The 24,634-nt window shown below is 43.3% G+C and overlaps 2 protein-coding genes across 2 annotated transcripts; one reads left to right on the top strand and one right to left on the bottom strand.

The window, feature by feature from the left end:
• Positions 1-831: 831 nt before the first annotated feature.
• Positions 832-6,175, top strand: mrps23 (mitochondrial ribosomal protein S23). Its single transcript, XM_079232212.1, has 5 exons — positions 832-945; positions 4,064-4,243; positions 4,380-4,457; positions 4,692-4,815; positions 5,444-6,175. The coding sequence occupies exons 1-5, from the start codon at positions 902-904 to the stop codon at positions 5,585-5,587; spliced, it is 570 nt and encodes a 189-aa protein (XP_079088338.1). The 5' UTR covers positions 832-901; the 3' UTR covers positions 5,588-6,175.
• Positions 6,176-14,422: 8,247 nt separating this feature from the next.
• Positions 14,423-15,505, bottom strand: LOC306748883 (gap junction delta-2 protein-like; the record flags this gene model as incomplete). Its single annotated transcript, XM_079232114.1, has 1 exon — positions 14,423-15,505. One exon carries the CDS (start codon positions 15,503-15,505, stop codon positions 14,423-14,425), a length of 1,083 nt encoding a protein of 360 aa, XP_079088240.1.
• Positions 15,506-24,634: the final 9,129 nt, after the last annotated feature.

Genomic DNA, 24,634 nt, shown 5'->3' with positions numbered 1-24,634 from the left:
TGCTTTACAACACAAACTCATACGAGTTTCGTAATAGAATTAAAAAGGACACCACATGGAGAGCCGTCAGCAAAGCCGTGGGGCTACCTGGTAAGTTTTTATTGTATTTATATGCTTTTATTCTAGCTATTTGTTGTACTTTACGGAAATGAAGAAGGAGATTTTCGCGGCGAAAAGGGACTGAAGCCCCGCCCCCTTTCCCCAGCGATGGTTGCGAAAAACACCAGCGGCGCGATAGAAGCGAAAAAGCGTTGCGAATTTTCGCAACTGTTTTGGTGTGAACACGGCATAACACTTAAAGAAACAGAGACATGTTTCTCACTAACACTTAAAGAAGCAGAGACATGTTTCTCACTAACACTTAAAGAAGCACAGACATGTTGCTCACTAACACTTAAAGAAGCAGAGACATGTTTCTCACTAACACTTAAAGAAGCAGAGACATGTTTCTCACTAACACTTAAAGAAGCAGAGACATGTTGCTCACTAACACTTATAGAAACAGAGACATGTTGCTCAATAACACTTATAGAAACAGAGATATGTTGCTCACTAACACTTAAAGAAACAGAGATATGTTGCTCACTAACACTTAAAGAAACAGAGACATGTTGCTCAATAACACTTATAGAAACAGAGACATGTTGCTCACTAACACTTAAAGAAGCAGAGACATGTTGTTCACTAACACTTAAAGCAGCAGAAGTCTCATCTGAACGCTTCCAGTCTGAACTGCAACACCCTTTCCAGCCTGAGGAGGCAGACGTGTGCGACAAAGCACTTGCTCTGCCGGAAATCCGTCAAAGAAGAAGAAGGCGCTCCCACCGGAAGTGTCCGACATGTTAGCACTAGACTAGCTCACGCGCTGTAAGAGCGGTACCGCGTCGAGGACACAGCAGCGATGGCCGGCAGCAGACTGGAGAGGTTCGGGACGGTCTTCACCCGGTAAGAGAGACGTGGTAGCAGGGCAGCTAGCCGTGGCTAACGTTAGCCACGCCCTTGACCTGTTGACCGCTCCATCAGAAGCGTTCATACTACGTGCAGCACTGACGTCACGTGTTGGTTATTGAGAACACGTCATGCTGCTCGGTTAACGGTCGCCTTATCAGACTGTCCTGCAGCAGCGGTGACCTCTTGGCTCAGCCTCACTATGTCATCGGCGTCAGCACGTTATTCTCATGTGTCACTGACTTCAGACACGTGGTCGGGACTAATGTCAAAGGGTGCATCCCAAGTCTCTAAACTGCATCCCCGTTTCCTTCACTTGCGTCCTTTCCTTGCGTCTTAGTCCCTTCCACCAGGGATACATGGAGAGACGCAAGGAAACCAAGCGAGGAGAGAGGACACAAGGAAACCAAGCGAGGAGAGAAGACACGAGGAAATATGTTTAAGAGACATGATACGTCCTTTCCTTTGAAGCCACGTGAAGCGACGTCTGTTTATGATGACTGACAGCTGATCACATCTGATCACGTGATCAGCTTCAGTCACTTTAACAGCTGGAGAGACTTATGATGGAGTTTGTGTCTCAAACATGATCATGATCATCAGAACGGAGTTGTTTTCTGTTCCGGACAGTTTTAGCGAACATTGTCATAAAAGTCCACTTCAAATATTGATAAAAATGATCATATAATGTTTACAGTTGATTTAATAGTGTTAAACTAATAGTAAAGACAGTTATCATCAGTGTCAGAATGGAGATGTTTTCTCTGTAGTCTCTTACCTGTTAAACAAGCTGCATTGAGTATTTATACACAGTGTGTGTATTTATACTGTTGTTCTGTGTCCTGCTTATACGCTCAGGATCAATTTTTTTATTATTTACGTCTGTATGTTTTGAAATTATGATTGTCACATCATTATCAAATAACCCACCATATGATCATGGTTTCTCTTCAACACTGTTATATTTGTTTAGGTTCAATGTTTCAGGTTAAACTTAAATTAATAACACATCAAACCGACCAGTGTTCAAGAGCACATGATCGGTCAAACGAGTTGTGATGACATCATAAGCATGCGACCAAGACCGATGTCTCTTGTAGGCCGTTTCTCAATACCAAGTACGCTAAATACGGACTGTGTACTTTTGAGTTTGGACTTGAGTCCAGACTCAAAGACCAGCAGGACGTCTTTCTGCAGTTGGAACAGCAGCTGACTGATGACGTCACCACCTCAGCTGTTGTTATGAGACGTTAACGCGTAATAATTATTGGATGCCTGGTGTAGCCTCCGGAAGAACTTAGCCAAGCAACTTCTCTCATTCTCTGAATTCATTTTCCTCCGGTTGACCGTCCAAAAACACCCCGAACAGCCGGAAGGTCGGCTCTTTAATACACGGCTCTCCGTCATGAACATCTAACATTAAATTGGCTCTAACTTGTCTAAGAGGAGGAGAATCGTGTCCTCATCTTTTCTCACAAGGCTGGAACACAACGACCAGTCTGCTTCTCTAATGTCAACATTCTGATAACAGGTGTGAGTGTTGTGGTGCAGAGCGTGGAACCTTGAGGAACCTTGAGAACGTTTCTCACAGACAGTATCTGTTAAACTGACCTTGCACAACCTGAACTCTAATAGATATAAGAATAATGAAATGAAGAATATCTACAGAATATAACGATGTATATTATCAGAGTTTACTCTGATTATTCACTGTAAAGTATTTTTACAGTCAAACAAAGTATGACAACCCTGCTTTTTTGTTTTAATTTAAAATTACAATGTATTTATTATTATTTAAAACCTATTTTAAATTGTGTGTATTGTGTGTAGACACACAATATAAAAATATATTTAGATACACATATAATTGTAAACAATTTGGTGAAAAGTAAAAAGACACCGCTGTAATTCAATGTTAAATTAATATATTAAGTTATAAACTTTAACGTTACCTGTTAACAAATAATAAACTCTGAGAACAAACGTGTCTCATGACATTCCGTGACTCAACAGTAGTAGTATTTAGAAAAGGTCAACTTTCAGTTGTGTGTTTTCTCCTCCACCATTGTTCAAATTCTTCCAACTTGTCAAAAGGGCCCTTAATGCTCCAAAGCTGAGCTCGGCATCAGAAAGCTGATGAGACTATTGTGATGTTATTGCTCATTCTAATGCCGTGTTCACACCGGATGCGGTGCGAAAATTCGCGCCGCGTCCACCGCGGCAGTTTACTCGCGTGAGTGAAACGAGGGTGTTCACACCAAACGCGAAAAATCGCGGCGCGAAGGGGCGTGGCTTAGCTTCGTCGCTTGCCTCTGTGAGAGACAAGCGACGAAGCTTTCATTTCCGCAATCGACCATGGAATAAATAACCACCAGTTCTGCTTTATACTTGTTGTGGAAGTCCCAAACATGTCGGAACATGAAGCGCCCTGGTATTTGGGTTCATAACATCATCCGCAGCCGCACACATCTCTGTGAATTTCACCGACTCCTCCAGGAACTGCGTCTCGCGTATCTCCGTAAAACGATACCGATTATGCCATCCACCATGGAAATAACCACCAGTTCTGCTTTATACTTTTTGTGTAAATTCCACATATGTCGGAACATCAAGCTCCATGGTGTCTGGGTTCATAATATTAGCCGTAGTCCCACAACAGCGTCTCAATGAAGCCGCTACCAGCGCTGGTTCTTTTGGAGCAGCAGCAATTTCATTCAGAGACGGCAGGACGGCGGTGATGAAGGGCGGAGCTTCTCAACGCTGATTGGCTGCCGCAACTTTGCGTCACGCGATTTCTCCGCCGGAGTTGGTAGAATTCAACTCACGCGAATTTGCGCCGTGTCCTTTGCTTTGTTCTCCCCGGGTCAAACGTTCTGTTCGCGCCGCCTCAAACGCGTCTATCTCGCCGCCCCGCGAATAAATCGCCAATTCGCGCCGCGTCCGGTGTAAACACGGCATAAGAATTCTGAAACACAAGAGGTCAACATTGTACAACTTCATACATATTTGAGTTTAAGCCAGCAATGTCATTAATCTGTGTAAATCTCTGCTTTACAATAATTCATATTTCTGTCAAAGGCCATTTTAATGATTTGTGTGATGACACGATGAACAGGGTTCGAGATCTGATGCGCTCTGGCGTCATAAAGCCGTTGGAGAAACCCATCTGGTACGACGTCTATGAGGCTTTCCCCCCCAAGAGGGACCCGCTCTACGTGAAGCCGCACAGCAGACCCTCCACCAAGAGGCGGGAAGCCGTGCCTGACATCTTCTACAGGGAGGATGAAGTCAGAGCGTAAGTCACTGACTAAGTGGGCTGTTATTGGTCCCTGGTATTTAATTTAGTGGAACATGACCTCTTCATGACGGTGTGGTTGTGATGTTTTGTTAGTATAGGATGTCCCCACTCAGCCAATGCGTCTGCCTTTCAGGAAGTTCTATGTGCAGTATGGGGCGGGGCTTCGGCCGTTAGATCTGTCCAGGACCCACTTTGTTTCCACGTGTCAGAGGTATGTTAAAACAATCATTTTGTTTGCAGTGATTTATGAGCAGATATGACATGTCAGTTGTGATCTCAATGATTTGGCTGTGTGTTGTGTGTTTTGTGTGTGTGACTCTGTAGTGTTTGCACACCAAGTGCAGGGTTGAAAAGACAATGAATGAATTAAACTTTATTCAACTAAGTTAAATAAAAGAAATTATTTCCATGACCGTGTTGCTAACTGTTTAATTTGCTCCTGCAGGTTTGTAGACAAGTACACAGAGCTGAAGAGCCACGGTGAGCTGGAGGAGTCTGCTCTGTTTGAGGAGACGGGGAAGGCGTTGCTCACTGAGGGCGTCGTGCTGAGGCGCAGAGGAGCACTTCCTGTAAGACTCAGTTAACAAGGTTATCACTTTGCAGCAGTTTTATCACTTTACAGCAGTTTTATCACTTTACAGCAGTTTATCACTTTGCAGCAGTTTATCACTTTGCAGCAGTTTATCACTTTACAGCAGTTTATCACTTTGCAGCAGTTTATCACTTTGCAGCAGTTTATCACTTTACAGCAGTTTTCAGCAATGTAACATTCATAGTTTTCCAGCCGGTTTAACAGATTATTGAAAGTAAGTTTTTTTTCTACGGTTATTTACATGATCTGTGTTTGTCTTCATGCCCGTCTGTTCTCGTGAACGGCCGAATGATACGTCACTTTAAATGTTGCCGCCGCAAGGAATTGTGGGTCGGCATTATCTCCTTTCCTTTCACAAAGGAAGGTCCAGTGGTTCCTATGCTAAAGGAGCTAAGTTAGGAAGCATGAAGCTCCTTTCCTTTGCGTTTAGAGAATTCGACCGGCTCTTATCATGGTGGCCACTTATGTGCTTCAGGTCATTTGACTCCGTTAGAACCTTCCTAACCAAAAAGGACTCTTCCACCGCAGCCTCTGACTCCAGCTCAGAATACAGAGACAAGTGAAACCTGGTGTTCATACATCACAGTACTGCCTTTGTCCTGCAGATGTCAGCAGAGTCCAGGGATCCAGTGCTTGAGCTGAAGCTGACGGACATGTTGGCGGAGCAGCAGTCCGTCGGCGCTGACAGCGAGGAGGCGACAGAGACACCAGAGACACCCACAGACCTCAGCGGCTCAAGGCCCATGTGATGCTGAGAGCCTCCAACCAGACGCTGTGGTTTCCTCCCTGCTCCTCTGGAAATGATCTGTACAAATGGCTTCAATTCAGCCGCCAACTCAGGACATGCTGTCTGCGATCTCACCATCAGGAACGCCTTCAGTCATCGTTTTTTATCTCATCACACTTAGATGTCAGAGCAGAAAGATTAGGAAAGATGTGTGGCCAAGTGATGCACAGGACCCAAAATCATAATTTATATTGACTGCAAATGATGATGTATTGATTGTTTGGGGATAAGACCGATGCCAGGTGAGGAGGTCTGTGACTCGTCCACCAGGGGGCAGTAGAGCACACTGAGCCTCACTGCTGTGGGACAAGCAGCAGAAGGCACAACAACACAGTGCAGAAGAAGGTTGCCTCTGATTTTAGTATTCATTCATAAAACAATGTCCAGAACAACATTGTCTTTGAACTAAAATGATTTTGCGTTCTTGTTACACTTGTTAAATCTTTGCTGCTGTAATTCACTGCTCATAAACCTGGACGAGAGTTCCTCAATTCGTATACTGTGCTTCAATGGTGCAAATAAAATGTGTCTGCACCCGGCTGTGCACGGATCTCAGGGTGTGCTCATTGAAATCCGCTCTTTAAAATGTATGTTTATCAAAAGTCAATCTGAAATTGCAATTTATTTTTAATATCATGATCATATATGTTCTATTATTTTAACCAGTGTTTACCTGTGACCTAAAAAAAGAAAGAAAAGCATGCTGTTTTATTGGCATGGTCTAATTTGAATAACGTGATCATCAGTGCCATAACGGAAACACATGAGGCCCCCCTGTAGAATAATCCTGAGAGGCCCCGCCCCCCCATATGTAAGGGATAATGTATTGTCTGGCGGTCATTATCCAAAGATAAATGAACAGGTATGTGAGCGAGTGTGTTTGTGCTCTTTTATTTTTCTAGACAGTCCTTGCCAATCATTTATTCCCGTAGCCCAGGCACTGTTTTGGCATGCAGATCTTCTCTCACCCAAAAGCCAACAGGGCTCACAATGTACTCTGTCAATTTTGGGGGAGTAACACAGCCATTTGCATTGTATCTTGGTTCCTTTTTTTGACACTATGATACAAACCTTTAGAAAAACATCTCCCCTTTTTATCTTTAGGATACGGACCTTCACATTTACATGGTCCCTGCCTTAAAATGAACTTTTTTATGTCAGCTTCAGTAATATCCACCGGGAAATGTGCCCGGTCACCAGGGTAAAGTGTAGTATTAGAAGTTTCATCTGACTCTGTCGCACGGCTACCCGAGGCCTCCTCACTGGAGCCTGGCTCTTCACTGCAGCCTGACTTCGCTGGAGTTGCAGAACCTTGGCGCACGTCTGACTCTCCCTTATCCTCTGTCACAGAATATGATTTAAGTGTCAACGGTGAATGGGACTTTTATTTTGACGGCCACAGAGATCGGGAAGCAAAGGAAGTTTGGAACGTACACAAACCAGGCATCGTTCACATAGCAACTGTCAACTGTCAAATAGCAAACTGTGAATACTTATTCCCCCGGTACTGGGGGAGCGTCTCAAGATTAAGTTTTCAAATGGTCGTATGAACCACAAATGAGTTCTAATACTTGTATTATTTTATATCATTTTTTTCAGAATTTTCTTGTGAAGAAAATGTATATTTAAAAAAAATACTTTTATAACATTTTTATCATAACTATGAACATCCAGCATGATCTAATTAAGAATGGCAGAAAAATGCTTTTCGAGCGGTTTCCGACATGTTCAAAATGTGTGTTTCAGACCCTTACCAAGGTCTCACATACTAATAACACCCCTTGTTAGAAAGAACAGAGCCTAAATAACCCGAATATGCAATGAAACCACACAAAAACAAAGTGTTGGGGTAATTTGAAGGCTTTTCAGGGGAAAAACTGTGTAAATCGGTTCAAAAATGAAAAACGTCAAAGTTCTATAAGAAAACTACATTTCCCAGAAGCCAGCCCGGGTGCATTCTCTTCAGTAGACTGCGCATGTGCCGTCTGAGGTGGATCAAAGATCGTCCATTTGACAGAGGAAATGCTGGACCCAGAAATGTAAAATAAAAAAATCTCCGACGGTTGACGGAATTTAAAGTTACTTACTAAAGTTACAGCTGGCGCTGTTCGACTCGCACGCACGGTCACGGAGATGTGTTTATTATTGAAATCTGTTGTTTTAAAGGATAGTTACGAGCGATTTTGTGGAACGTTACTTGCGTCGCGGAAAGTTTGGAAAAAAAAAAAATAATAATAATTGCCACGCAAGGCCCCCTGTCCCTGCGAGCCCCCCCCCCCCCCTGCTGCGGGGGCTGCGGGGGTAATCTTTACGGGCCTGGTGATCATGCCATCATATTTTTCTCTATTAGTGATGAGCAGTAGGCTCCTCTGGCATTACGGAGGGCCTTCTTATATGTTCTCAGACTATCCCGCCAAACCAACTGGGACTCCTCCAGACCGTTGGAACACTATATGCCCTCAAGCTTCCGTGATGCTTGCTTCAATATGCGGGTCTGAGGGTTATACCATGGAGCGAGCCTCCTTTGCTTAATGATCCTCTTTTTTAGAGGGGCTATCGAGTCCAGTGTCACTCTCAATGAGCCAGTAGCACCATCGACTGATCAATCTGGGAGGGAGTAAAGTTAGCACAGGAGTCCTCTGTTATATTGAGACATGGTAATGAATCAAATACAGAAGGAATTGCTTCCTTAAATCTAGCAACAGCACCGTCAGTTAGACATCTGGTGTAAAAACTCTTGCCTAACGCTGTACAATCCGGTAGTATAAACTCAAAAGTTATAAGGCAATGGTCTGATAAAAGAGGGTTCTGTGGAAACACTACTAAATGCTCTATGTTAATGTCATATGTAAGAACAAGGTGAGGGTGTGGTTAAAACAGTGAGTCGGTTCCTGTACTCTCTGACAGAAGCCAATCGAATCCAACAATGAGATAAATGCAACACTAAGGCTATCATTGCTGACATCCACATGAATATTAAAATCCCCTACAATAATAATATCAGTTTTAAGGACCAAACTTGACAAAAAGAAATAAATTCTGAGTAAGTTCCTGGTGCTCGGTATACCACAACAAACAGAATCGGCTGTACTGTTTTCCAGGTTGGATGTGAAAGACTAAGAACAAGGCTTTCAAATGAGTTGCAGTTCAATCCAGGTTTAGGACCATTAATGGTTTAAGTACAGCTTGCAATTTACTTTTGGTATGCCTTGGATAGGCGTTTTTGGCAAATTTGACAGGAACACTAACAGGTTTTAATAAGCCTGAGTCAAAGATGGCAGCTACTCCACCTCCTCGGGCCGGTGCTCGAGGAATGCGAGTATTAATATGACTTAAAAAAAATATACCCGACACCTGGTGGTAAAATCATTGATCAGGACATTTATTGGTTGCAAGGAAGGAGACAGACGTAAGGCTTAACTAACCGCATATCCCAAGATGCTTCATGAAGGAGCAGAGAGTTGTTTCTTAAATACTTTAGGATAAACAATCACATAGTCCCCCATGACGTCTTTTGGCCTTATCCCCCATGACGTCTTTATATTGGCTTGCATGGTCACATGATAACAAGGAACTGCATGTTCTTCAAACACAAACGGTCTCATGACTTTATCAAGTAGTTTGCCAGAGTTCATATGTCGTGGGACAGACACAGTCTCTATAAAGTTAAAGGTGGGCAGCTGCCCTAAAGGAAATGCAGAGAAGGGTGTAAGACTACGGCTGTTTCTCAATATGCGTTCTTCTCTGTACTTGTGTTACGTCATCAGTCGCGGCCCAAGTACTGTTGCATTCAAAAGTCCGCTTTTCGCCAAGCACGGTGAAAATGTGACTTGATCCGCCCATTTTCCTGGGGATGCATCAGAGCAGACTTGAGCGTACTTGAGAGAGCCAATATCCCAGAATGCATTTCGCACCAGCAAACAGGGAACAATGGCAGATGAGAAAACTCACAACTGAAAGTTGGTGTTCTCTGAATACTACCGTTGTTGAGTCACAACATGGGACCCGGGCCGTCAGCGCTCTGCTGACTTTTTTCACTGATCCGCTCCGATTTCTCCGTAGCGGTTAAACATGAGATATAATTCTGTTTTGAGGATCTAACGAGCAATCTTTATTAGTGTATTATTTATTCACAGTAACGTTACATCAGTTTGACTGAGGGAAAGGTTAAGATTTATAACTTAAGATTTAAATTGAACTTTTACTTTGAACTACAGCGGTGTCTTATTACTTTTTATAAGAGTGTGTATATATATATATATATATATATATATATATATATATATATATATATATATACATATACATACATACATAGATACATATATATATATATATATATATATATATATATATATATATATATATACATATATATATATGTATATATATATATATATATATATATATATATACATGTATATGTATATATACATATACATATATATATATATATATATATATATATATATATATATATATATGTATATGTATATATATATATATATATATATATATATATATAATGCATATTTATAAAGATAATATATATATACAATTATATGTGTGTCTGTGAAACCAGTGCAAAAAAAGCAGGGTTGTCATATTTTGTTTCACTGTAAAAATACTTTACAGAGTAAACTCATGACAACAACAGCTGAGGTGGTGACGTCATCAGTCAGCTGCTGATCCAACTGCAGAAAGACGTCCTGCGTTCTCCTGTCTTTGAGAGTCTGGACTCACAAGTCCAAACTCCAAAATACACAAGTCTGTACTTAGCATACTTGGTATTGAGAAACGGACTACAACTCTGCTTCTGCTTCCTGGTCTGTCATGTACCAAGTCGACCAATAAACTTGGTCATATTTGCAGAAAGGAGATCCGCTCCATCCAAAGTGGGATGGATGCCGTCACCCCTAATCAGACCTGGGTTTCCCCCGGAAAGACCGCCAGTTATCTACGAAGCCCACATTGTTTGCTGGACACCACGTGACAACCAACGGTGGAAAGTTGACAAGCGGCTATACATCTCATCAGTCACCGTGTTTGGGAGCGGGCCAGAGAAAACTACGGAGTCCGCCATTGTTTTGGCGTAAGCACACACCGACTCCACGTTAATTTTAGTGACCTCCGACTGGTGAAGTCGGGTGTCATTACCGCCGACGTGTATTACAATCTTACTGTATTTACGTTTGTCTTTAGCCAACAGTTTTAAATAGGACTCAACATCCCCCGTTCTGGCCCCAGAAATACATCTGACTGTGGTCCCCGGCTTCGCGACCTTCACGTTTCTGACAATGGAGCTGTCGATACCAAGGTTGGTTTCTCAGTGCCGCTGAGTGGGGAGAACCGGTTAGAAACGTGAAGAGGCTGGCGGTGACCAGAGGACTAAACATGCATTCTCCTCTGGTTGCAAAAACAAGTCTGATTGTATATAAGTCTATATAAATGACTCAATCTCTAGTTTCATGTCTTCTTCAATACAGCATGATGTTCATGATGCCTCAACTGCTGGGGGACATCTTAGGATACACTGAGCTCATCTCTCGCCTTCTCTGGTAAAATATGACACCTCTCCTGACTAATTGCATGTCCTGCACAGGAGAACACCCTCTCAGATAGTACCAATGAGGCCTGTACACACAGGTATGTGTCTGAAAGTGCAGTCAATATGGGGAGGCTGTCCTGCTTCATCCACCACCAGGCTGCAGGGTCTTGTCCTGATGGGATTGAAGGCAGATCTTTGTAGCTCTCTATCTCTTTCTGGACCTGTTCAGCGATGGAGAGTGCACTGCCTTTAGTGGTCGTTGCCTGAAGAAGCTGACCTCATCCTCGAACAGCTTCTCTAGACCTTAAAAATACATACAAGTCGTGTTTAGACAAACATTCTTCAAAAGAAATGCATTCATTTGAGATGTTTCACGATTATGGACTTACCGGTACATGTTCCTCTGCCTTGTCCTCATGGTCATCCGATCCATCTTCCTCATTGTCCTGAAGCCCTCCATTGGAAGCTTGGTTGTTATATGTGAAACACAATGTTTCACATATAAATAGCAATCCTTCATTATAGAAATTGTAACATGGTTAACACGTGGGAAACAAGGATGAGCATAAAATACCTGTTCTGTTGCACTGCCAACTGCTGCTCTTTCCAACCTGCCCCAGCAACAGCACACACAGTCTGCCCTTGAAGCGAGGGCCCATCAACGTTGCCTCCTTCTGAATGTCTTCATCCTGCAATGAAAACATGACAAACTATGTAGTGTCTGATGAGGATTGAGGGCAGTTGTCATCTCTCTATGTAGAAAATACATTTGACGATATTTTTTTTTTGTGGAAAGATTTTATAAATATTGTTTTCACATCACTTTTTTTTTTTTTTTACCTGAACCATGGAGTGGAAAAAGAATGCAGTCCCTCGACCACACATGTGGTCACAGACCTCTGGAGTTCCTCCACCTTGCCTTTTGTTCAATGAGCCTTCTTTGCCAAGAAGTATTCACTTGTTCACTTCCAAAAATAAATGTAATGTAAATTACAAATTATTAAATAATGTTAAATATTTTACAGGCAACCGAAGCATCACTGCACTGCCATCACTAGTTTCATTAACATTACACTGACTTGCTATGATGCCGGCTCGTAGCCTACCGTTAGCTAGGAGCTAGGAGCATCGGTCTCCACCTTCTCAGGGGCCAGTCTCCCCAGGGCCGAGGCCGGGGAGGTCCACACTGCCGCTGGTGAGCTTGGCTTGGGCTCACGCAGGCAGTCGGCACGGGGATGCCTCTGCTTTCAAGAGGATGTTATGCGCTGCCAGATGTTTCATAAAATGTGACGTGTTTGCTGCACGCCATATTGAAAATCGTATTAGTTCCACTTATCAGGTTTAAAAAGACAATGTATTTGTTTGGCCTGTGCTGTGGTATTATTATATCAAATGTTTATCTGTAATGCATTTAAAACTAACTTTATCTGTAAAACAAAAATTTAAAGAAATTGTAATGCAGTCTTTTGTTTTCTGAAGGGTGTTATTTTATTTGTTGTTGTTTAAGAACTTTGTAAAACGGTGGTTTATGTGTTACAGTTCAATTTGATCAGCGCTAACTTGCTTGTAAAAGTTTTAGCCAATGACGGGTCTGGAAGAGAAGGCAAAAAGAAAGAAAAGGTCAGAAAGACAGGCACATGAGGAGGAGGGAGACTGACTGGGAGCATGGGACAAGCGGGGGGTGTTGCTTGTAAATACAAAGTTGCACAGTCATATGTAATGCTAAATGACCCATCCTTTTTCTAATGTCATGCTAACTTAGCAGCCTAATCATAAGCTCTCTAGACACGTCATCTTTGGTCAAAGGCCCTGTCATCGCTCTATTACGTTGTTGTGGCAGTAATTAACGCAACAGATGCAGTAGATGGTGAAAGGGTTACTGATGCTTGAAACGGACTGAAGCTTTTTCAAGTTATTGGTTACTAGACATATAAATCACTTTTCTATGAAAAAATGGAAGGTTGATAGTACAAATATACTGAGCAGATATATCCTCATTATCACAAGAAAATAATTAGTTTTGTCTGTAAATTAATTGTCTCCATAATCGCAACACTAAACGATTCAAAAAAAGTAGTTTAACATTCTTAAATGCACTAGTATCAATGGAATTGATTAATATCTAGGAACATTTTGGTTAATACAAGCCAATATATTAGTTAATGCTGGTAAAGAAATAGAAGTGAATAAATGATTCATGTGCCACATACGTCTGTCCTAAAACTCAACTTAAACAAGAGCAGCGCCTGGCACAACCGAACAAACTCAGCACACATTTAAATCCCTGAATCCTCAGAAAGCGAGATAGTGAAACCTTGTTTTAAATGTTTGGTTCAGTGTTCTTCAGTTCAGACTGAAAAACAAAAATAAATAAATTGCTTTGATGTACACTATTGTCCCACAATGCAATGATTATTAGAAATGCAGCTGGTCAAGCTGCAAAACAAAACAATGACTAAATGTTTAGAACAACATTTTAATATTTGAGTAATTTCGTTGCATGGGTGATTTGACAATAAATGATTGATGAGCTTTTCTTTGCTTTATTCACAGTCAGCCGGCAGAGTGCTTGTAGTGCATGAGGGCGCTCCACACCGGTCTGCACTGCTCTCTTCTGGCGGCTACAGCTGATAGCAGCTGTTCAGACAATCCAAAGGCTCACAATCTCAGATCTTACACCTTTAACAAAAATATATATTTGTCACGCCGTTCACTTCTGCTCATATCTTTTCTCAAAAAAGGTCCTATGAGGGCACCGGGCTTGGTCTCCCTATCGTGAGGGGGAACCCGACAATCCTTTAAATATAATAAAAGATATTTTCAGTCACACCTGGAGTGTAAAGAATGGAAACATTTGCTGAAAGAGAATTTTCCTCAGCCCATTTTCCTCTGAAAATTGCTGCATGAAGTATGTATGGATGTCGGATTGTCGGTTTTGGGAAGTTACAACAATTGCCAAACAAACTGTAATGGCAAAATGAAAATCAGAGCTCTAGAGTTTCCTCTCCCTGAAGTATTCTTTTGGATCATGTGAAGTTTATTTGGCATTCAACACAATCATCGCATTGTTTCTCATCAGTACAAAACATCAAATTGATTTATTTTATACTAACAGTAAACTATGAGAGTAAGTCTTCTGCGAATGTATGAAACTGACCCTACGTCTAAATTAAAAGTACATTCCAGGCCTGTGAGGCTTCTTTCTCAGCCTGTTTTCACAGATTGAATGGCATTACAGTAAAATAGCAGTCATAGCCAAGACTTCTTTGTCCGTCCCAGCCTGGCCATGTTGGCCAGCTTGACCTTGACGCTGCTCTCGGGACTTCTCTTGGAGGTGCATTCCACTGTTGAGTCTGTCTCAAGGGAGATAGCCGGGGCATGTGTGAGCAGACCCCCAGTGTTCCCTGGGGCCAGGGCTGCTGGGTTCTGCAGAACCAACTGGCCCCTCAGAGGATGCCTTAGCTGCAGCAGGAGGGGGTTGTGGTTTGAGTACCGTCTGACTGTGTCCCTCTCATGACTGCAGCAGGTGGAGCAGGCTGAGCAGAGGATACGGAAAATGTAGACCCAGCCCAGGTAGTGGAGCTCTGCGATGTTGAGCACAAAGCAGCCCAAGCTGATGCTGAACATGAAGTTCAAGAAGATGGTTTTCTCAGTGGCACGTGACACAAAGCAGTCTGTACGAGTGGGGCAAGGGTAGGTCTCACAGCGGTACAGTTGAGGCACCTCGAACCCGAACAAGAAGTACTGGCCCACCAGAAAGGTCATCTCCATGACAGATCGTAGTAACACATGAAGAATGTAGATGAGCAGAACCTGGTTGGACTGCTGGGTAGGGTCCTCTCCTACTTTGCCACAATCTTCTTCCAGAGAGATTGGTTCTACTCCTTCCCTCTCCCTCACATCACATTTCTCCCTGAAATGAGGGATGGGCATGTCGACCCTCAGGGCCTCCATGCCATCCTTTTTCATGTTCCCACGTTTCTGTCGGGGGGGCCTCTGGGCCTTTTGGCCATCCAACTTTTCATCCTTAGCAATCTTATGCAGAACAAAAACGATGTAGAAGATGGATGGGGTAGACACCAGCACAATTTGGAAGACCCAAAAGCGAAGATGCGAAACAGGAGCAAAGGTGTCATAACAGACGTTGTTGCATCCAGGCTGCTGTGTGTTGCAGGTGAACTTGGACTGCTCATCGCTGTAGACAGCGTCACCCACCAAGGCCACCAGCAGGATCCGGAAAATAAGCAGCATGGTGAGCCAGATCTTGCCGATCACTGTAGAGTGATTTTGGACCTCAGACAGGAATCGACCAAGTATGGACCAGTCACCCATGGCATTGCCTTAGAAAGTAAAAGATGATGTCAACAATGTTATTAACAATGGGACAGCAATGTACATCAGTACCCTTTTTGGAAGCAGAAAGAATGGCATGCCACCATCCCAGTGTAAACCAGTTTAATTGATATCAATCATGCATGCATTATTATGAATGTAGAGTAGCAGAGCGCCATTCTGCCACCTTAGCTACCGGCTGACTCCGGTAATAAAACCATTAAAGAAATATTTGCATAATAGTATTCATCATATCCTGGTTGAGAAGCGAGTTGGCGTACTCCAACAGAAACTAAGGTGTGGATTGTGAGCAATCACATGGCATCAACTGTTGGTCCTCAACCACGTTACTAAACACAAGACTAAGACTAAATGATGAAGATTGGTGATTTGATCAATTCTATTGTCCCTTTTATCTTTCACTACTGATTAGATGGAAGCTAAATGGAGCAGAGATAATTACAAACCAAACTGGGTTCAACTCAACTTCCAAGCTTTGTATTTCTTTTGTCAAACTGTTCTGTTATATTTTTTGTTGGAATTCAATTTAAAACATTTCACAGTTTCCATGAATTGTTCTTATAGATGAGATTTAATACTTTTATTAATCTTAGCGGGAATTACATCTTGAAATGTGAGGGACTTGTAATCATTTATTTACATATTTCGTTATTTTCAAAATCTTGATCAAAAACATATTTGTATCTACTTTTGAAATACTTGTTATGTAAAGCTAAAGCTTACATAACAAATATTTCAAAAGCATAAAAACTTAACTTCAAGTTCCCAGAATTCCAGAAAGATTACTGAGGATGTTTTTCTGTCCACAAGAATCGCTAAAGCCAAATACTCATGTGCATCTATGAAGATGTGTGAATTTGTTACGCATTTCCATTCTTATTCCTTCTCAGACAGTTAGACAAAGACAAGTAGGACAACGTATACAAATGAAGGGCAACTGAAGTTGAACTCACCTTAATGTAAACTTGACACAATAAATCCTCACAAAGCAGCCATGCAGTGATCATGGCTGTTTAATCTTGAATCCTGTTGAGTGGAGTCAGAGCGAATAGCCTGACCACACATATTGAGCCCGTCTATCTGGACCTGACATTGTGCTCTGTGGCCACAAAGGCTGGCCATGTACAGTGCAACAAAGATTTCAAAACCAAATGGGGGTTGGGGTTGGAGGGTGTTCCTTTTCTAAACAGCCGAGAACGGTCAAACAAAAAGCTTGTGGAACGAGCTAGAAAGGGGACACAATGCAGGCTCATGCAAAGGTTTAGTATTTAACCAACTCAGAAGGTTAGCGAAGAAAAACACCTTAGACAGGAATACATCATTCTACATTCCCTTGTATGATTTAGATCAGGGGTGTCAAACTCATTTTCACCCCATCAGCATCATGGTTCCTCAAAGGGCTGGTTGTAACTGTAACACTATACATGTAACTACTACCGAACATATTGTTAAATAACTGTCTTTGTATTTCATATATTCAAGTGTAAAAATATTGTACATATCAATGTAAAAATATATGTGAGCAAATGTCTGTTATGACATAAATCCATTTAATTTAGGGTTAAGAAACCCATATTACTCTATCAAAGATCAAACTTAAAACAGAAGAAAATAACAAAGAAATGAAACACCAGGAAAAGTCATGGAATTTTAAAATGGTCATTTCCAGGCCTGGAAAAGTCATGGAAAAAAATGAAATCCCATAGGTTTTGGAAAAGTCATGTAAATGTGTTATATTCATGTGTTCATGTTGATATTTACGCTGAGTTTGAAATAATTAATATGCTTTTAAAAGAAAGATATAAGCAGACATACGCTCTCATACTCGCAGAGCGAATGATTCGCGCTGCGAGTGAACGCACCTTAACAGGTGACAAGCCGACCGCTTCCCTGAGCTACTGTGATAGCATCAGGGCAACGGCTATGCCGAGCGTGCTGCTCGCTTCGGCTAACAAGCTAACCGATGGCGCTGTAACGAAAAATAAAGTCCTTACTGCGGAGGTAATGTGGGCACTGAAGGTTGCCAATTCACATTTTTCTTTTAGATCATCCGAAGATGCCAGTATGCTATTTCGCCGGATGTTCCCCGACAGACAGATTGCGGCACAATTTGCTTGTGGCGAAAGCAAATGTTCTTATCTCTGCTCGTTCGGGCTCGCTCCCCACTTTAAGAGTCTCACGTTGTCCAACGTGTTGACGCAAAGGGCCTCTGTCATTTCCTTTGATGAAAGCCTGAACCACTATTACACCTATTACAAATAAAATATGATTTCTTCAAAACATAGGTATATATTTTGTTAGTGCACAAAAGTAACTATGCATCAGTTGCACACAAAATCACTTTATCAGCGCTTTATCAGCTTTCACGTCACACGTCTTAAGCAGAAATGTATGCAAATGTTAATTACCCAGCATGCCCCAAACCAATGGTGTTTAGACATAAAAGTTATTACTTTTACGCTTTTTAACCGAACGACACAGTCTTTTTTTTTTTAGAATACATTTTCTTCATAAATAAATTCTGAAAAATTGATATAAAATAACACAATATTAGAACTAATTTGGGGTTCATACGACTACTTGAACAGACCTCACCAAGGCCTCTAGAACAGGGGTTCTTAACGTTATTGGAGGTACTGAACCCTGCAAGCTTTATCAGCGCATTCGCCGAACCCTTCGTAATTGGAAAAATAAAATATGATTTCTTCAAAACATAGGTATATATTTTGTTAGTGCACAAAAGTAACTATGCATCAGTTGCACACAAAATCACTGTGTTCAAAGAACAAAATCAACAAAACAGATGGATGTGCACGTGAGGCTATGGGATGGTGAAGACTAAATACATCGGCTCTGAGTTCATGGGCCATTCAACTGCCCTTGATGTCGTTGGGAAAATGACCAACCTGCTGTCAGAGATTGGAGTCAACAACCTTATCCAAATCTCTATGGACGGCCCGAATGTGAATTGGAAAGTGTGAAATACTTCAGAAGAGTGTGCAAAAGTATGTGGGAAAGTCGCTTGTCAACATTGGTTCATGTGGGTTGCATATACTCCACAACGCATTCAGAGATCGGTGCAAATCTACAGGTTGGGAAGTTGAACACGCACTCTCCAGCATTTACTGGCAGTTCCATGACTGCCCTGCTGGTCACGAAGATTTTGTGACGGCAACTGGTTGCAGCACTAACATGCTTTGATTTTGTAAACACCGATGGATCGAAAATGTCGACGTGTCGGAACGAGGAATGCTGCTCTGGCCGCACGTAAAAGCCTACATTGAGATGGTAGGAAAAGGTGAACTACCCAATCCAAAGACAGTCATTTGAGGCTCTGAAGGACCGCTGTGCAGATCCTCTCTTCACCGTGAAAGTGTCAATCTTCAATAGCGTTGCAAGAGAAGTCACTCCATTCCTCACCGCCGACCAAACAGTATAGGCGCAAGATAAACCCTCTGCTACACATGTAATTGATCAGCGTTTTTCCTGGACCGCTGAACGATCGGCGTAAAGGCTGGAAAAGTTGCGTCGGTTAAAATATAAGCGCTCTGTCAACATTTGATAATTATCGGTCTTAGGTCCAGGGTCTGGATACTGAGTGTGTTGCGGGCTTGTTTCGAAAACAGGAACTGAGCCCGTATCCCTCAGTTGAGGTTAGGGTTAGTTTTTTGACCATTATGCCAAGTTGAGCACTGAATGAATCTTGTAACTTTATTTTTGTTGAGTAAACCTTTTAAAATGGAGTTACTGTCTCTGAATACTTATTACGCGTTTCGCCTTCATAATAGATGACGTAAATTACTGTGGATGATATTCATGAAGATCCATCCATCCATCCATTATCAGCCGCTTATCCGGGGTCGGGTCGCGGTGGCAGCAGCTTCAGCAGGCCGACCCAGGCTTCCCTCTCACCCGCAACACTTTCCAGTTCATTCTGGGGGATCCCGAGGCTTTCCAAGGCCAGCCGGGAGATATAATCCCTCCAGCGTGTCCTCGGTCTTCCCCGGGGTCTCCTACCAGTTGGACGTGCCTGGAAAACCTCTAATGGGAGGCGTCCAGGAGGCATCCTGACTAGATGCCCGAACCACCTCAGCTGACTCCTTTCGACACGAAGGAGCAGCGACTCGACTCCAAGCTCCCTCCTGATGTCCGAGCTCCTTACCCTATCTCTAAGGGTGAGCCCGGCCACCCTGCGGAGGAAGCTCATTTCGGCCGCTTGTATTCGAGATCTCGTTCTTTCGGTCACGACCCAGAGTTCGTGACCATAGGTGAGGGTTGGAACATAGACCGACCAGTAAATGGAGAGCTTCGCCTTCCGGCTCAGCTCCCTCTTCACCAGGACGGACCGGTACAGCGCCTGTTTTATTGCTGCAGCCGCACCGATCCGTCTGTCGATCTCCCGCTCCACCTTACCCTCACTCGTGAACAAGACCCCGAGATACTTGAACTCCTTCGCTTGGGGTAGGCAGTTTGTCCCCACCTGGAGGGAGCAATCCACCGGTTTCCGGCAGAGCACCATGGCCTCAGATTTGGAGGCGCTAACTCTCATCCCCGCCGCTTCACACTCGGCTGCAAAACGCCCCAGTGAATGCTGGAGGTCACAGTCCGAGGAGGCAAACAGGACCACATCATCCGTGAACAGCAGAGAGGCGATCCCAAGACTCCCGAACCGGATCCTCTACGCCCCCTGGCTGCGCCTAGATATCCTGTCCATGAAGGTCACGAACAGGACCGGTGATAAAGGGCAGCCATGGCGGAGGCCAACACCCACCGGGAACGTGTCTGACTTATTACCGAGGATACGAACATAGCTTCTACTGCAGGCGTACAAAGACCGGATATCCCGTGCCAACGGGTCCGGCACCCCATACTCCCGCAGCACCCCCCACAAAAACCCCAGAGGGACCCGGTCGAAAGCCTTCTCCAAGTCCACAAAGCACATGTAGACTGGTTGGGCAAACTCCCAGGACCCCTCCAGTAGTCTTGCAAGGGTAAAGAGCTGGTCCACTGTTCCACGACCGGGACGGAATCCGCACTGCTCGTCTTGAATCTGAGGTTCGACAAGCGGTCGGAGCCTCCTTTCCAGCACCCTGGCATAAGCTTTTCCCGGGAGGCTGAGCAGTGTGATGCCACGATAGTTTGAGCACACTCTCCGGTCCCCCTTCTTGAAGATGGGAACCACCACCCCGGTCTGCCAGTCCATGGGCACTGTTCCCGACCCCCATGCGACACTGAAAAGGCGTGTCAACCAAGACAGCCCAACAATGTCCAGCGCTTTCAGCATCTCAGGGCGGATCTCATCCACCCCTGGCGCCTTGCCACCAAGGAGCTTTTTGACTACCTTAGCGACCTCTGCCAGGGATATGGGAGAAACCACCCCAAAGACTTCCGGCGCTGCCCCCTCTCCGGGGGACATGTTAGCCGGGTTTAGGAGTTCCTCAAAGTGCTCTGACGATGCCCGACGATGTCCCCAGTCCGGGTCAGCAGTCCCCCCCCCCCCCCCCTGCTGAGAACAGCCTGGGGTAGGCCCTGCTTTCCCTTCCTGAGCCGTCGGATGGTTTGCCAGAACTTCCTTGAGGCCAACCGAAAGTCCTTCTCCATGGCCTCCCCGAACTCCTCCCATGCCCGAGTTTTAGCATCCGCGACCATCGCAGCTGCAGCCCGTACCCGTCAGCTGCTTCAAACATGCTTTGAACATGGTCCACTCGGGTTCCATGTCCCCAGCCTCCCTCGGGATTTGTGAGAAGTTCTTCCGGAGGTGGGAGTTGAAGACCTCCCGGACAGGATCCTCCGCCAGACGTTCCCAGTTCACCCTCACTACACGTTTGGGCTTGCCAGGTCTTTCTAGCCGACTCCCCCGCCATCTGATCCAACTCACCACCAGGTGGTGATCAGTTGACAGCTCTGCTCCTCTCTTCACCCGAGTGTCCAAGACATACGGCCACAGATCAGATGATACGACTACAAAGTCGATCATTGATCTCCGGCCTAAGGTGTTCTGGTACCAGGTACACTTATGAGCCACCTTATGCTCGAACATGGTGTTTGTTATGGACAAACTGTGGCTAGCACAGAAGTCCAACAACAAAACACTACAGAAAACACTAAACCTTGAAGGAAAGCGCACCCAGTTTCTTCTCGACACAATGGGTCAAGACAAGTTGAACAGTCACAAATTAATGAATAGTTGTGTTCTTTTAGACCTAGAATGTGGTATTGAAGAAAACACATACATTGAACTGCCAAAGGTTTTACACACAGCCACATCCCAGTAAAGAAATAAAACATTCCACAACAGGAAGATATTTCTCACTGGCCTTACCTGAAAGGCGTGCATCTCCCTCGCAGTGAAGCAGAAGTCGGTCTGTTTATAGGTGCCAACATCCCAAAAAAATTGAGCCATGGCGGGTCATAAACAGTGAAGGTCAGGGACCATATGCTGTCAAACCCGCCCTTGGATGGTTGATAAATGGACCTCTCAGAAAGGGTGAAAACCCTAGGACAGCCAGCGGTAAACTGCAAAGCTACACTGCTAATCACATCTCAGTGGTGGAAATAGAACAATTGCTAGTGAAGCAGTACAATGCAGATTTCCCAGAAAGAAGCTGTGAAGAGAGGGATGAAATGTCCCAAAAGGATCAACCATTCATGCACCTAGTTACAGGGTCAGCAAAGTGGGTCGATGGACACTACTGCATGAGTTTGTCGCTATCATCCATGATGAACCACGCCTCCCACCCCATGCAGGACACTCTGCAGCGCTGCACAGCTCCTTCAGTCACCGGCTGATTCACCCCAGTGCCTGAGGGAGAGGAACCGAAAGTCCTTCCTTCCCACTGCTGTCAGGCTGCACAACACACTGAGCTCTCAGTAAACCACTAACACTTCACTTTAATCACTTTGGACACTTGGACACTTTGATTGCACTCATCTGGTGTAATATAAATACATTGAAGTACTTGTATATACTTTTTATCCTGTCTGTATATTTAATTTAATTCAAAATTGCTTCTGTATTCTTCTCTGTTTTTTACTACTGTTTATTGTTATTTTATTTATATTACTTGATTGTTTTTACCATGTGTCTGTTCAATGCAAGCCTGCTGTAATCCTGCAATTTCCCCACTGCGGGACTAATAAAGGATTATCTTATCTTATCTTTACGGAGCGCCGCTCTGGGCTTGGGGAGAGCTCACACGGGGCGCGTGGACCGACCCACGAAGCTTCAATCACCAGCGGATACCCCCGCCGAGCAATTTACAGTTACGCAGCGCCTCTCGGTCGGACACCTCCAACCTCGCCTTGGCGATGTCGTGCCTCCTGACTGACCCACCTGACAGCCCAACCCTAAAAACAGCACCATGGACACAACGCCACCGCAGATGAAAAAACACAAAAAGCATGAACATACCAGATGCTGTTCATTAAAGACAAAGTCCATCCGCTCTCCTTAAAATTAAGTTCAGTGACGCCGTTGTACAGTTTATCGGTGCGCTTCAGGTCCAGGGTACTGACACACTGACCAATCACAGCGCACGTTAATGGTCACACGGCCCTGTGGCAAAACAGATGCTAGCAGGCCTTCTCATATAGTTTAATCAGCTCTCGCGTCCATAGAGAAACAGAAGTGAAATGTGATTGGATGAGCGCTGTTAACCAGCGGCCTCACAGCGCCATGCAGGAGGCTGAAGGCAACAGAGGAACACAGGAGGTGTGCAATGAGAAAATAAGCTAATAGGGAAAGATATATATATATATATATATATATATATATATATATATATATATATATATATATATATATATATATATATATAAAAAGAAAAAAAGAGAAAAAAAAAAAGAGAAAAAAAAAAATTAAAATGTAAACTTTGTGATTCTGTAGCAGAGAAGGCTTAGCAGGCCCTGATGGCCGCCACTGCCAGACTCTACTGGAACAGTCAGATGAGTTGGTGTGAAAACCAGAAAAACCACACTGACCAGACCCATAAACAAACTAACGAATTGGACCTCAAAAGTGAATAAAAGACTGTATAAAGTGTATTTACCTTTTGCACATGATATAATCATTGTTATGGATGCATGTTTAATATTTTATGTATCTTTGTAATTCATATTTGGTAATTGTTTTGCAGCCAGCATATGCAGTTAGGGGCTGGAAATGTAAGAGCCATAATATACTTAATAAGATGTGTTTAGTGATTTCTAAAAAAATGTTGAAATGCTCCTTTACGTTACTGACTAAGTCATGGCCTATATCCCTTAGTTGAGGTTAACCTTTTTACCCCACGGCGTCCATTATCGGACAAGGAAAGAGGAATATAAGTCAAGTGACATTTCCTAAAGAATCTCCAGAACCACAACGTTGATTAACTTCATTTAAATTGCTGAAATACAGTAAAGCCTTGCTTACCGTTAAGCTTATGTAATTACATAAACCCTGTAACCTCGCCGTCACTTTCGCTCGCGGCCGTAACATTTCACTAGATCGTTTATAAGTCTAATAAAGTATGATAGATCCTTGTGTGTAGTATATTAGTACCTGAAAAATCAAAATGTGGCCGGACTGTTTTTTCTACTCGCTTCGACTTTTTCCACTCTGGAGGCTTCCGTGATCGTGGGAGGTTTCTTAAAACACGTCACACGTCTTAAGCAGAAATGTATGCAAATGTTAATTACCCAGCATGCCCCAAACCAATGGTGTTTAGACATAAAAGTTATTACTTTTACGTTTTTTAACCGAACGACACAGTCTTTTTTTTTTTAGAATACATTTTCTTCATGAATAAATTCTGAAAAATTGATATAAAATAACACAATATTAGAACTAATTTGGGGTTCATACGACTACTTGAACAGACCTCACCAAGGCCTCTAGAACAGGGGTTCTTAACGTTATTGGAGGTACTGAACCCTGCAAGCTTTATCAGCGCATTCGCCGAACCCTTCGTAATTGGAAAAATAAAATATGATTTCTTCAAAACATAGGTATATATTTTGTTAGTGCACAAAAGTAACTATGCATCAGTTGCACACAAAATCACTGTGTTCAAAGAACAAAATCAACAAAACATGAATTTCACACAAAAACATAACTCAATGAATATT

This window comes from Taurulus bubalis (genome assembly GCF_910589615.1).
Source record: "Taurulus bubalis genome assembly, chromosome: 16".
Taxonomy (NCBI): domain Eukaryota; kingdom Metazoa; phylum Chordata; class Actinopteri; order Perciformes; family Cottidae; genus Taurulus; species Taurulus bubalis.
Note: the sequence above shows the minus strand (reverse complement) of the source record. Positions and strands in the feature narration are given on the sequence as shown.